A 15,699-nucleotide genomic window follows, 5' to 3' on the forward strand; every position below is an offset into this window, starting at 1 on the left:
AGAAAAGGATTATGTGAATAGGGATTAGACCGAGGAAGTGGTTGAAAGCTAGTGAGGAGAAGGGATAAGTGTACAACCTTTGTATTGGAGATTTGGCCTAACGAGTGACTGAACGTGATTGAACTGATTGAAGATATACAAGATATCTGTAAAGCAAAATTAGAAATAATGAAGCCTCCTTTCCAGCTGATTCTTCAGTTTAGTTTGGATTTTCTTCTTGCAGTAAAATTCCTCATTTTGCAGGCAAAATAAGCTGGGATGGATGATACATTGGGTTAGTTTCTCTACTATCTGTGGCCATCAGTTAACTGGGCTATTTTTTTCTAGTTTCCTCCTTCCTTCCCGCAAATAAAAACTGATTAAAATTTTTGAATTTATATGTATACACTACAATAACTTTTTGTTGTGTTTAGAAATGTAGCACAATATTTTGATAAGATTAAACAAAATGTTATGAATATAAAATGTTGATTTAAATGGGCTGTATCTGGGGACGCCTGGGTGGCTCAGTTGGTTAAGCGACTGCCTTCGGCTCGGGTCATGATCCTGGAGTCCCGGGATCGAGTCCCACGTCGGGCTCCCTGCTCAGCAGGGAGTCTGCTTCTCCCTCTGACCCTCCTCCCTCTCACGCTGTCTCTCATTCTCTCTCTCGCAAATAAATGAAAAATCTTAAAAAAAAAAGGGCTGAATCTGTTTTTTTAGTTATATCCTTTTCCCTTATTGGAGCACAAAACTAATGATATTTTGGGGTGACTATATGGTTTTGAGAGTAAATCTTAGTTTTTATTATATGTGGTAAAAATAAAGCAAAATTAAATTTTTATTAGATATTGGATATGTAACATAATAGTAAATTGGAAGTTTGGATGATAGGGAAAATTGCAAAAAGATTGTACAGAATTAGATATAAAAATTTATTTTATTATCTAATGTAGAGTACTGAACTTAAGAAAATTGTAATATTGTTTAATGGATATAGAGTTTCTGTTTTGCAGGATGAAAAAAGAGTTCTAGAAGTTGGTTGCACAACAGTGTGAATGTACCTAATACTACTGAACTGTACAATTAAAAATGGTTAAGATGATACATTTTGTTATGTGTATTTAACCACAATTTTAAAATTGTTTTAAAAAACCCCATAGAATGTATAGCCCAGAGTGAGCCCTAATGTAAAATATGGACTTGAGTTAATAATAGTATATCCATATTGGCTTATCAGCTGTAGGAAATATACCACACTAAAGTAAGATGTTAAAAATAGTGGAAACGGGGGGGTGGGGAGGTATATGGGAACTGTCTGTACTTTCTGCTCAATTTTTCTAAGACTAAAACTAAAAAATTCTTAATTTAAAAAAGAAAAAAAACATAGTAGGAAGACAAATCTTAGTTTTTCCTTTTGTTTTGCGTTGGTGTTGGGTGTCAGGAAATGTAATGACTTTTTCTTAGTTGAAGAATTTAATTAAAAAGAAAACCGTTTTCTTGACAGCCTTTCTAAGGGTGCACAGGGCTCTTAAATTACAGTATTTGGCAGAGAAGAGTTAGAAGATCATAGGAGAGGAGGTGAGGCCCAAAACAAATAGGCAAAGTGACGGTGACAGCACTGTGGTTTATTTATAAATAGCTCTGCTAGTTATAATGAGAACTGGTGTTTTCCATATTTTCCCATTTTCTATAACTTGATTTCCTTTGACACCAGGATAGGGTGCTCCCACTATCACTGTCTGTTTCAGTCACCTGGCATTTCTGATAGCCTTCTGAATCTTAAATTTGAAAGGGATTTCATAAGTTGTCTAACCTGTCTAAAGTAGCATTCATAGCTGATGCTCATTTAGTTTTTACTTTGGAACATCCAGGGATTGGACACACATTGTTTTAGGAAGTGGTCCGTTCTTATCACAGAATACTCCTACTACTTATCACAGTTTTTCCTTATGAAGTGAGCATCTTTGTCTTGCTGACTTCTACCACCCGCTCTTATTTGTCCTCTACCGCAGCATGGAGGAAGTCTGACCATCTAAATCTGCTGTCACTTACCCCCTTCTCTCTTTTTTTTTTTTTTCCAGGTCAGCATTCCAATTTTTTTAACTTTTTTTCATTTGAGAAGACCTTTGTTATTCCTGTTACTGTCCCCTACCAGGCACATTTCCAATTTCTCAGATTCTCTCAAAATAGAGCTCTTAAAGCAGAACATAATACTCCAGAAGGAGGCTGTTTAATGTAGAACGCCATGAGTCTGTTATTTTTTGTGACTGTTCATTCTGTTTGGTCAAAAATTACATTTGTTCTTTAGCAACCATGCCATTTTTAGGACCATCCTGAACTTTTATTAGGCTAAAGATCATAGGTTATTTTCTTGTGAACTGTGGTTCAGCTAGAATCTCATACCTGTGCAGTTGATTTAAAAAATTTTAAGATTATGTTAGACATTTACTTTAATATTTAGAAATAATTTTATAGAGTGTTTTTAAGGTGTATTTTCATCTATGTAATCCTACTTGGTTCTTGTAACAACCCTTTGAGCTAAGTAAAAAACCTGTTATCCTCTTTATCATAAAGATGGAGAAATTCATGGGTAGAGAGGTTGACTTACTAAGGTCATGTAACTTTAGAGTTGGTAGAACTGGGACTCAGTCTCAGATCTTCTGGCTCCACATTCTGTATTTTTTTTTATATTATGTTGTGCTAACATTTTTTCCCTAAGTATTTCTAAGATAAATGAAGATATTTCTAAGTAAATGAAGACATTGGGAATAGGATTGTTAATCACCATTCCATCCTCCCTAGTGAATTGGCAACATTTTGTTTCCCTTAGGGACAGTATTTGTATCCAGTCTCAGTTCATTTCTGTGTTCATTCAGCACTCAGTTCATCACCTTTTATGAAATCCCACGTTGCCTTGTTGATTTTGTTTGACATTGGGATTACCTCACATTTTTAATTTTACTATAAGGGCTTAAGAATTCATTCTGCAAGTATCAGTTTTAGGCAATTCTGTTACTTGCTTGTCTCTTTTTCTCTGTATTTTCCTTCTATTTATTCTATTGTTGCCACTTGTTACCTTCTTGTTGAATTTGCTCTCTTTTCCAGTACTGCTTCAGAATCTATAATAATAATTTAAAAATTATTAAAAATAAATAATACTGATAGTAAGGACTCATATATTATTTATCAGGCACTGTTCTAAATGTTTTATGTCTATTAACTCATTTAATCCTTAGAGCAACCCTGTGAGAGTAGGTACTGTTATATTTATTTTAAACTGAATTATAGAGAGGTGAATTCACTTACCCAAGTTTCCTTAACTAGTAGTAGGGTTGGGATTTAAGAGGCTAAACTACTATTTTAAATTACTTCTCTCTAGCTAGGCTCTTCTCTCTGTCACTCAGACATTTCTATCTAAAGGGCAGTTTTTCGTATGCATGTGGCAATTGCCGTTTTATCCCTGTACAGTCTTAGGCATTTCAACTCTTTTTTTAAGATTTTATTTATTTATTTATTTGAGGGAGGGAGAGAGAGAGAGGGCATGCATACGCATACGAGTGAGCCAGGGTCGGTGGGGGGGGAGGTGCGTAGGAAGGGGCAGAGGGAGAGAATCTCAAGCAGACTCCTCACTGTGTGTGGAGCCCAACGTGGAACTCAGTCTCAGGACCCTGAGATTATGACCTGAGCTGAAACCAAGAATCGGACACTTAACCAGCTGAGCCACCCAGGCGCCCCTGCATTTCAACTCTTAATTATAACTTACTAAGTCTTTTTGAGTATTCCTTTTTCATTCAAAAATATTTATTCACTCCTTACTCTGTGAGCATGGAGTCAGGAGCATCTTAAGCCTGTCTGGGTGAGTTTGCAAAGTCTTCATAAAGATGATTAATTTTTTTTCCACACTACAATAGTTAATTTTATTTGTTCAAGGGCTCATTTGTTCAAGGGTTCATTGCAAGCATTAAACCAAGCATGGGCTTTGATTCTGTGAGCCCAGATTCCCATATTTAGGAAGATAAAAGCAAACTGTGGTCCATGTATATGGATGAAAAACTAAAGGCTCACAGGTAATCACATTGTAGTTTTAAATTTCTATAGCCTGGAAGCCAGAAGTCATAGATCTTTTAGGTCTTTTCTGGATGTCCCACAAGGTATCTGCACTTTTCTTGAGCTGGGCAAACTCATCATCCTTCAGCTTCTGGTTGATCACACTGGTTAAGCCCCGAGCGTTCAGGATACACAGAAGGCTCAGGAAAACTTCGTTCTCAATGCCATACATCCCCTTCACCATTGTTGACACTGGATGAATCCTGGATAGATTTTTCTTTTTCTTTCTTTTTTTTTTTTTTTTAAAGATTTTATTTATTTATTTGAGACAGAATGAGAGAGACAGCACATGAGAGAGGGGAGGGTCAGAGGGAGAAGCAGGCTCCCTGCTGAGCAGGGAGCCCGATGCGGGACTCGATCCCGGGACTCCAGGATCATGACCTGAGCCGAAGGCAGTCGCTTAACCAACTGAGCCACCCAGGCGCCCATGGATAGATTTTTCAACATTAATTCAGTGAGATCAGCCACACTTAATCCACTAGCCCAGTTGGTATATCCTTTTAGCTTGATGACTTCGTAGGCACTTTCAACCACCATCTTATGCACTTCTTCCAATTTTCATTGTCATTGTCTGTTCCCATTTCTGGATTCAGTTCCTGAAGAGAACTCCACACAGCCACACTTGAGTTGCCGTATTCTCCCAAAAGCCATCCATGGCAGCTCCTGGGATGAATGCCAAGTTTTTCAGCCATAAGATTGCAAAATCTAGCAGAATTCAGATTACACCTACTTCCAATCACACGGTGCTTGCGTAGTCCACTTAGTTTCCCGGTAACATATGTGAGAATATCCACTGGGTCGGAAACCACAATTATGATACAATCAGTACTGTACCTGACTACCTGCAGAATAATGAATTTGAAGACATTAACATTCCTCTGAACCAGATTGAGCTGGCTCTCTCCCTTTTGCTGGCGGACTCCTGCAGTCACCACCACAGTCTTAGAATTGGCAGTCAGAGTAATCTTTATCTGCCACAATTTTAGGTGTCTGAAGAAATAAGCTCCCAGGTTGCAGATCCATCATTTCTACTTTGAGTTTATCTTCTAAAACATCCACACGGGCAAGTTCATCAGCTAGAGACTTTCCCAGAATGCTGATGGCACATGCCATACCAACTTGTCCAGCACCCACTGCAGTGATCTTATGTTTGGGACGGTTGCCTCTTCTTCTGTAGCTGGTGCAATCAGTTTTTCCTTAAGAGTTGCCATTGTGCCCAGAGAGAACCGGCTGTAATAGTTGAGTGAGGAAGACAATGTTAGCTGTGTGCGTCTCCTCCAGTGCAGGACCTGAAAGCAAAGATGATTAATTTTTGAGCCTTGAAGAATGAGTATATGTTTTCAAGGACCCCCCCCCCAAAAAAAATAGAAGCCATCTCTTTTTGTGGAGAGATTAGCAAGTTCAGTTGCTCAGAGGTGAGAGACATAGCACCTTTGAGGAACCGCAAGTAAGTTCATTTAACTAGAAGTGCAGATTTTATCTGAAGGCAATAGGAAAATTATTGCAGATTAAAAAAAAATTTTTAGTAGACATTATTTTTTTGAGCTGTTTTAGGTTTACAGCAAAATTGAGTAGAAGGTACAGAGATTTTCTGTCCCCACACATACATAGCTCCTTCCAGTATCAACAGTGGTACATTGTACCCCACAGTGGTACATTTCTTACAGTCCCCACACATACATAGCTCTTACCTATATTGATACATCATTATCACCCAGAGTTCAAGTTTACATTAAGGTTTACTCTTGATGTTATACATTCTGTGGGTTTGGACAAACATAATAACAACATGTATCCATCATTATAGCATCATACAGAGAATTTTCACTGCCCTAAAAGTCCTCTGCTTTGCCTATTCATCCTTTCCTCCCTCCTAACCTGGCAACTGCTGATCTTTTTACTGTCTCCATAGTTTTCCTTTTTCAGAATTAGCCTTTTCAGACTGGCTTCTTTCAGTTAGTAATATTAATATGCATTTGTTTTCCTGCATGTCTTTTCATGGCTTCATAGCTCATGTTGTTTTAGCACTGAGTAATAGTCCTCTGTCTGGATATACCACAGTTTATATAATCTCTCTATCTACTAAAGGACTTCTTGGTTGCTTCCAAGTTTTGGCCATTATGAATAAAGCTGTTGTAAACATGTATGTGCAGGTTTTTGTGTGGACATAAGTTTTGAATTCATTTGGGTAAATACCAAGGAGTGCGATTGCTAAATCATATGGTAAGAGTATGTTTAGTTTTGTAAGAAACTGCCAAACTGTCTTCCAAAGTAGCTGTACTATTTTGCATTCCCACCAGCAATGAATGAGAGTTCCTGTTGCTTCACATCCTCGCCAGCATTTGGTGTTGTCAGTGTTTTGGATTTTGGCCATTTCAGCAGCTGTGTAGTGGTATCTCATTGTTGTTTTAATCATTGCAGAATTTTAACATGGAAGTGACACCAAATTTGTATGCCTGAAAGGTCCGTATGAAAGCATTGTGGTTCTTTAAAAGGAGTGGAGTCAGAACTAAAGGAAGAGTGATTGGTTATGAAGCTGTGGCAGTGATTTAGCTGGACATGAAGAGGACCCTAGCATTGGTCCTGCCGGTAGGGATGGAGAAGAGAGATTTAAAAGGTACTTAGAAGCCAAAATGAAAGTGCTTCGACTGAAAGTGTGTGATGAGGAAGAGAAAGGAGTTTCTCTATCAATTCTGAACACCTTTAGGGGACATTTGGAAATGTATGTGGGTGGTTTTTGGTTGTCATAATGACTGAGGGTTTCTTCTGACATTAGGAGCGTGCCGAATGTCCTGCAGTGCACAGGGTAGTTCTTCACAGTGTGAAATTGTGTTTCATTGAGAAACACTGTAGGGTGAGGACATTGAGAGAACGAATAGCAGGTCTGTAGAGGAAGACAGTGAGTTCAGTTTGAACTCTGTTGAATTTGAGCTGTTTATGGATACCCAGTTGAAGATGTCCTTAGGCAATTTGATATATGAATCTAGAACATAGAGATAAAAGATTCAGATTTAGGAGTTGTTGAAGACAGTTGAGCATATGACATGGAAAAAGGTAAGGGTTTGAAAAATCTGCAGGTAGTAGAAATGGTTATTGCTGACATACAGTATTACAGAACACCAACATGGAAGGGATGAATGGAGGAAGGGGTGCCAATAAAAGAGAAAGAGAAAGCCAAAGAGGACAGAGGAAAATAGAGCACTATCAGTTAAAGCTGAAAGAAGTGACAAATCATCTAGGCGGTGTATTCAGTTTTGTCCAGTGTGGCAGAGAGCCAGGTAAATTAAGGACATCAAAGTGTTTATTTGGCAGAGATTACTTCCAGTAGAGTGACAGAGGTACATGCTAGTTTATAGAATTAAAGAGTGTGTGGGAGGTGAGGAAATGGGGCAATGAATGTACATTACAAACAAATTCTCTTTCTTTACATCCTAAACCTTCAAACATCATACACATACACTTCCATACTTGTCAGATTCTTTTTTTAGTGTATCGGCTGACAAAATAGGTGTCTCCTGGTTTGTAGTTATTTGAATATCTCTGTTGTTTCTTATCCTTATTTTGTGAACATCAGTTGAAAAGGAAAAAAAATGCTAGCACTAGTAATACGCTTAGTTATAAATTTCATTCATTTGAAGGGAAGAAGGAGATTAAGAATGCTAATAAGAGCCATTGTGTACTGCACTTGAGCTAGACAATTAGCATGTTTAGTTGTTAAAGAAAAGAACAAAATTAAAGAACCTGAAAGGAATATTGGCTATAGAGCCATAAAGACTGCAAAGATTAAAAAGGTATTACGATTAGGAGTTGGTGTCATATTTCTAGTTTTCTTAAAACCTGGGGATCTGAATTTGAGTTTCAGCCTTGCTTTCAGGAGCACATTATGGATAAAAGTAGAAGACTCCATGTACCGTTTCAAGATTATCTGTGAGAGGAAGGACAAAGAGGGTAGCTAGTTAAGGGGATGAGAGATCCAGGAAAGTTTTTTTTTTTTTTTAATGGTAAGTGCTGTAACCTGAGCATATTTCTTTGTGAAGGGGAAAAAGCCAGAAGACAGGGCAGAGTTGAAGATGTAGGGAGAGAGGAAAACTAACTAACAGATAAGATTCCTGAAGAGGCAGGAATCTTGCAGATTAAAAAAATCTGCAAGGTGGTGAGGGCTTATCTTTGGAGAAGAGAAAAAAGTGACACCTTTTCCACTGAGTTTGAAGGAAGACGTAATGATGGCTCTGAGGGTAAATAGTGCATTTGCACATGGAACTGTAGGAAGTTCATTCATTCAGCAGTTTCGGAATGTGTGCTGTGTTTCAGTCTGCTCATGTGGGGATATGCAGTCCCTATCCTTGAAGAGGTGAAGGTCCAGTGCTGAAGGGGGATTTTTTGCCTTATGGCCTATATATTGTTCTTTGAGCCTTTTTGGAGTCTTCCCTAGTCTCAGGATTCTTCAGATTATCGGGTGGTTTGGAGATCATATCTGAAAGGACTTTTAAGTTACTTGGGATGTAATTTTTCCCGACCTGGAGATGTAAATTTACTCATAAAAGCTTGATACTTTCTTTTTTTTTTTTTTTTTAAGATTTTATTTATTTGCGAGAGAGACAATGAGAGACAGAGAGCATGAGAGGGAGGAGGGTCAGAGGGAGAAGCAGACTCCCTGCTGAGCAGGGAGCCCGATGTGGGACTCGATCCTGGGACTCCAGAATCATGACCCTGAGCCGAAGGCAGTCGCTTAACCAACTGAGCCACCCAGGCGCCCAGCTTGATACTTTCTTAACAGGTTTAGTTCCTTGAAAGAGATTATAGTTCTTTCTCTCTGTCATGACAGGTATTATACTTTGTCATGGAGCAGTATGGCTTCACTCTGCTCCAAACCCAATTAAATAGCCATTTATATCATCTTCATCAAACTTTTCTAAAAGCAAATCTTAGTTGACGAATTTTAATTTTTAAATCCGTATTCTTAGTGGTCTCTGAAGTCAGGATCAGTCATTGTGGAAAGCAGTCTTTTGCGTCACAACCTGTAGTTGTACATTAGTGGTTCTCAACTGGGGGCAGCTTTGTTCTCTCCCCTCCCCGGGGGAAGGCTTTGGCAATGTCTGGAGACAGTTTGGTTGTCACCACTGGGGGTAGAATGGAGCTGTGGGTAGAGACCAGGGATGCTGCTAATGTCATAAAATATAGGACAGCCCCCCACAACGAAAAATTATTTGGCCCCAAATATCAAAAGTGCTGAGGTTGAGAAACGCTGGTGTACATTAACATTTTATTACTTATCTAGTCTTCGCATTATCCAATTTAGGCTTCAGAAACCCCGTGTGAGGTAAGTGGTATTCTTGCCCTGAAGGGACTATTCATTAGTGAGGGAGGGCAGGATACAAACCTTGGTCTTATCTGTATATGAAAATTTTACGACACAGTAGTCAGAGGAAAAAAAAAAAAACTTTTTTTTTTTAGGGCTATTTTTGGTCTTACCTGTGTTTTTTTGCAGGGATAAATATTCATGGAATTTGAAATACATAACTTATTTTTAATATTACAGATCTAGAAATGGCCATTGCCTACTGGAATTTAGTGCTTAATGGAAGATTTAAATTCTTAGACTTATGGAATAAATTTTTGTTGGTAAGTTCATGTTTTTTGCAGCTCCATCTTTTCTCTACATTTTTACTTTGAAGATAAATTAACATTTTTTAAAGCATGACTAACTCATCTCAGAGTGTGTAGTGGACATAGAATGAGAAATTTGATTACCAGAATTTCATTACACAAGTTATTTTGCATTCTTGAATTTAGCATCATTTGGGCTGGTATTTTGAAACTCTCTGGTGATTTGGATGTTTTTTGTTTATTTTTTAAAAATAGGAACATCATAAACGATCAATACCAAAAGATACTTGGAACCTTCTTTTAGACTTCAGTACAATGATTGCAGATGACATGTCTAATTATGATGAAGAAGGTAATGAACGTTTTGGCCTTAGTAACTTTGGTTTTGTTACTTTATCACATACTCTTGAACTTCTTATCTACTTCTGTTTTTCTTGGAGTTGGATTTCTGTCCTCTGACCTCTTATTTGTGTTCTTCCGAATATATAAAATGCTTTTGTCCTCTCTACTAGCCTATATTGTTCTGTTTCTTTAAATACCAACTCGGTAATCCTGTCTTCCAGAAATGCATGAATAGTTCTCATCCATGTTTTAGATTTTCAGTTTACTTTAGATTTTCAGTTTACTCATTACTCTTCTTAATGTACTTTTATATTTGTGTTTTTATTGTTATCTGTCTTGTCTGTGAACTTGACTGTAAACTCAAGTTCAGTGACTTTGTTAAATTTGAAATGTACTTCAGCTGCCCTACTGTAGTACTGTTGACATTCAGTAAATGATCATCAATTGAATTCTTTTCTGATATTTTTTCATGTGTGTAAAAAGATATTACCATCCACTATGAGGACCTTGCTTTTATTTTTTGAGAAGTGACAGTGGGTTTACATTGATTTCCTCACACATCCTTACTAGGCTTCCCTTGAGAATTAGCAGGATGCATTTTTGAGATTGTTGAATAGACAGAGGTACTCTTTGAAAAATCTCCAATGACCTTGGCCTCCTTAAAAGTGTCCTGGAACTATTTAACCAGAGATGATGTTATTTTTTTCTCTTTGTTTTCATTATGATGTACAGTCTCCACTGACAAGTGAGAAATGTCTAAGCCTGCGTATTACTGATGATAATTGTGCTTTCTGTTAGGCCTTACACAAAACTGGAGAACTTCCTGATTTGGAGGTTGGCGTGTGGATGTGTAGAGGCATGCATATGTGCAATTTAAAATCTTTTAGTAATTTATTATCATGAAATTAGATAGAGGTTGATATTTGCTGTTGATTTCCCTTGTAAGTTCGCCACAAAATGCCAGGAAACTTTTTTCCTCCCACCTGCCTATACTCTCAGTGCTGGCAGCATGCCATCATGGCCTGGCCATTTCTTAGGCTGCCAGTTCCGTGGCCTTCAGAAAACTGTGATATTCTTGATTGGTCACCAGAAGAGTTATTATTTATCACTCAGAGGATAATCAAATTTTAGAATAATAGAGCAGAGAGAATATAAGGAATATTTTAGGTAGAAACTCTAAAAAGTCAGAATTTTGGAAGTCTGATCAGTGGGAATATTTGTAATGATACACTTTAACTGTTACGGGGAAGGTATTTTAAAAAGTAAAGGATTCTCTTTAAAATTTTATTTCTGCTTTTCCTTTCTTTGTTCCCATACTTTTTTTTTCCCCCCCCCCCAGGAGCATGGCCTGTTCTTATTGATGACTTTGTGGAATTTGCACGCCCTCAAATTGCTGGGACAAAAAGTACAACAGTGTAGCACTAAAGGAACCTTCTAGAATGTACATAGTCTGTACAATAAATACAACGGAAAATTGCACAGTCAATTTCTGCTGGCTGGACTGAACTGAAGATCAATCCTCACAATTCAGACTGAGGGTTGTGTCAAAACTTTAAGGATACATCTTGGACCATATCGTATTTCATTCTTCTAATGGTGGTTTGGGCTTGTCTTCTAGTCTGGGCCGCTCTAAACATTTATAATTCCAACATTGTGGATTTCATCTTATATCTGTGGACCATCCTAGTTTATTCTCCCATAAGTCTTAGAAGCTTTATGGTGATTATTTTGAGGTTTCCATTCTTGCATAAAGCACAATGCTGTCTTCATCAGAAAGCAGTTTGGCATAAGAATTAAACATATGAACATCACAAAAACTTATAAAAACTTCTTAAATATATGCTTTGGGCTAGTTGCAAAGACTATGCTGATAGCACTTCCAATGAGAGTGATATATTTAAGTGTACCAGATCTGGAATGGTGTTTTGGTTTGGGGGGATTTTTTTTTCCTGGCAAATCACATGTATTGTTGATGTGAGTAGAGTAACTGATGTCAAAATAACCAACGTGAAAAATTCTGAGGATAACTTGGTGTGCCTACCTGAAAAATTTATTGTGTTTCAGACCCTCGATTTCAAAAGGTTCCACAGAACTAGTCTGCACTTACCTTACCCATGTTTATGTATAGTTGTCTTACAGGGAACTTTTATTTAGGAAATGTCTGCATAATGTTAGATTCTACTCCTGTCTACATTATGCACTACATAATTGGATTTCATTATGATTTTGAAATGCTTATATGCCTGTTGAATAAGTTAAACTATTTAATTTGTTTTGAATGTTTTAGATTGCTACACAATACAATATTCTAAATTTAGGCATGAGGGTTTATTTTTTTTGTTTTGTTTTTTTTTTTTGTTTGTTTTTGTCAGCACACTATGGAACACAAATGAAATTCTCTTAATTTATAAGAAGATAGTAGGAATTAAATTTTGAAAATGGTCATGATGAGCCATGAAGTTCAATCCTTATAGGTACTGCTTTCAGACAAATAGTCCATTTTTGATGACTTCTTATTTTGTTGAAATTCCTTTAACTGCTAATCACTGTGGTTGCCAAATACTTACTTCAGGAGCAAAAATTTTCAAGCAAGCATGTACTTGGTGCAAAATACCAATCTGGCTTTTATTTTTGTAAATTATTTAGTTTCTTTACCTTTTTTGTTTCATTCAAATTAGCTCAGTTTTCACATCAAAGCAGAATCCTATCTTATATTACTTTTTTCATTACAAGACCCATGAACTGCTTTCATGCTGAAAATGCCTCACTTTTCTGTTCACTTCCTGACATATGAAGGGTTTCTTGCTCTCTTAAACATTTCTGTAAGGCAAGTAAAAAAAAATGTAAAACTTCATATATTGGGTGACTTTGGTCTTTAGCAGGAATAGATTTTGCTTGGTATATCCAGGCAACTCTCTAAGGCCCAATGTTAAAATTATCAAAGGAATGTACTTCAGAATAGCAGTATGTTTTATGTAGATGTGGAAATGATTTTAAGAAACAGTGACATCTTACAACTACTTTTTATTTACACAGTTTCTGAAATTGAGCTTTCCCCATAGATATTATATTAATATTCCAATCATAACTTTAACTCAAGAATATTAATTCTACCAAAAGAATATTTTGAAAACTTGTATTCAGGTTACTAGAATTGGTTATTTTAAGAAAAAGAAAAAGAAAAAAAGAATCCTGCTGCTTTCAGTATTTCCTGATTTCATATTTGTAAATATAAAGAGGAACTTCAATTATGAAAAATTTAAAAAGATATATATATATATGTACTATTTTGTTTTTTGTCTTGAAGATTTTGAGTTATGGTATTGTTTTCGGATTGATTAATTCGAGTATGCTGTGTTTTAAAGTGAGATCCCATTAGCTTTTTTTTTTTCCCCCAATATAAATGGTTTTTCTTAGAAGTCTGATATTGGTTCATGGCTTAGTGCCTTGGGTTTACAGACTTTTCCTTTTAAACGCAAGACCTTTTTCAACAAAATAGTGTTTGTCATCATTTTGGTACTAAACATTTATAATTACTGTGTAATTATAAACAAAAAATACGTAAAGCTTTGAATATAATTATGTAGCATAAAAGTTAAGGTTGTTCACTCTATGATGGCATCTTAGAATTAAACAATACTATTACTAGGGCTGAAAAGAGAAGACTGATTTAATGTGGTGTGATTATTTTGAGGATAAATGTCTGGTTACAGGGAGTATTTTGTACTAAAAAAAATGCTTATACATATGGCTGTGTATGTGTGTGAGTGTGTCTGTGAGAGAGATTGACAGAGAGAGGTTGAAAGAGACACACATGCTCATACACACATGCGCGCGCACACAAACACACACACACACACACAGACACACCTTGAAATGCTTTAATTCATTAGTGTTTCAGTCTTCATTTTGTTAAACTTCCCAGGCTGATTCTTTGTTTTAAATTGAACCACAGGTACAGTTTCCTTTTTGCCAAATGTCAAAACAGGTACACATTTTAAAATGTAATGCTTTTTAAATAGTAAAGTGTATAAAATTAGAAGTGCCCACATATAAAAATACTTGAGATCAAGATTATCGTTAGTGACTATCATCTGCAAATCTCTGTAAGTTCAATTGTGCTTCTTACAATCCCTGTCATATTACCAACAGAGGCAATAAAAGCTTCCGTGAAATTGCCATGACTAAATCTTTTCACATATTATTTCAGTGTAATATTTTTAAAGACTAAAATATACCTTAAACTTTTCCAGGAAGAGTAATTATTCATGGAAAGAGCATTGTAATGGCAAGTTTTGGGAAGAAAAGACATGCCAAGTCTTGTTTACTACATTTTTAAAATGTTTACAACTATACTGGGCTGCTTTGTTTAATTAACAGTACTGTAGTTGTGTAATATGGCATTGTAAGTGCGTGTTCTGCATTAGACTTTTAAAAAGTTTTAATGAGAGAAAGTAAATAAAATAACATGGGAAATCTTTTATATAATATCCTTACTGGGGAATTCTTATTTAAGCAAGGTTATACTATTTTTTTTTTTTTCCTCAAAGATTTAAGTGAATGAAGTGTTCATCTATTTTTTATTTGATAAGGAATTTGAGTAGTTGTAGCTAGTTTAATGTGCACTTTGCTTAGATTTTTTGAAAACATGTTACTATTAAGACAACGTATTGTAAACCTTCTGTAACTTTTACATATGAATGACAGAAGAAAGTTAAACCTAATGAAAGAATTTTGGAATGGAAAAGGAAAGTGGTGCTGGGGAACTTTATTATAGTTCACAAAGTATGCCTTTGTAAACCTGAATCAACTTTTAGCAAGAATTAATTTATATAGTTCTAAATGTTAAGTTGTATATTTAATAGAAAATAATTATTTGGCACCTCAGCAGTTTTCTTTAAATGTTACTTTATAAAACTTTTAACAATATGATTTATATTGAATACATAGATGTTTTGATAAAATTTTATCAAATTTGATTATGTAACGATAAAATGTTTTTAAAATGTGAACTATTTAACATATATCTTAATAACTAAGGACACAACACCTGAATTGTGATTTCTACATAATGTGATAACTAGGGTTCAAATTATGGCTCATCATTTAATTGATTATAAACGAGTATATTTCTAAACTCTACTTGCCTCCATTTTTACAGTCATAGAGCAATAATTTCTATTTTTATTTTATAGAAATGTGAAGTTATATATCATGATACCTTTGATTTCTGAGGGGAAGGGGTTTATATTTTGTAGTTGATATAAACTTGAAAATTCTTAATAGTACAAATCCCCTTTTCCAGGTTTATCCTTACTATTTGTTGCCATTTTGGTTGAATATTTGCTTGATTTGTATCTGATTCTGGAGGCAGATAGTGCTTTTTTTTTTAAATTCATAATACAGATACATAAATGGTTTTACCAGAGCATTCTTGCCATCTTATTTTCCTTTACTGCCTGTTGGGTAATTGGCGTTTCCTGCTGACCAACTTATTTAACCACTTCCCACTAGGCTCAATGTTCTGTGTTACTGTGGCTTTTTGGCTTTTCTTTGGTTGATCTTCTTTTAAAATCTGTCATAAATAAGGAAATTATGATAAAAGGTACACAATCTTTGTAGTAGATGGAATTCCTAAAAAGTAATGTATTTATGGAATTT

At 35.8% G+C, this 15,699-nt stretch overlaps 1 protein-coding gene and 1 pseudogene across 4 annotated transcripts in view; one reads left to right on the plus strand and one right to left on the minus strand.

Moving 5' to 3' along the window:
- Nucleotides 1-14,227, plus strand: part of DCUN1D1 (defective in cullin neddylation 1 domain containing 1) — a 31,255-nt gene extending 17,028 nt beyond the window's left edge. For all 4 annotated transcript variants that reach the window (XM_021692340.2, XM_044920090.1, XM_044920094.1 and 1 more), the window contains exons 5-7: nt 9,629-9,711; nt 9,952-10,048; nt 11,378-14,227. In XM_021692340.2, the coding sequence (XP_021548015.1) occupies nt 9,629-9,711; nt 9,952-10,048; nt 11,378-11,457 (260 nt within the window). In that variant the 3' untranslated portion in view covers nt 11,458-14,227. The remainder of the gene's footprint in view (nt 1-9,628; nt 9,712-9,951; nt 10,049-11,377) is intronic.
- On the minus strand, nt 4,075-5,300 carry LOC110582349 (annotated as a pseudogene).
- Nucleotides 14,228-15,699: the final 1,472 nt, after the last annotated feature.

This window comes from Neomonachus schauinslandi, chromosome 1, assembly GCF_002201575.2.
Source record: "Neomonachus schauinslandi chromosome 1, ASM220157v2, whole genome shotgun sequence".
Taxonomy (NCBI): Eukaryota; Metazoa; Chordata; class Mammalia; order Carnivora; family Phocidae; genus Neomonachus; species Neomonachus schauinslandi.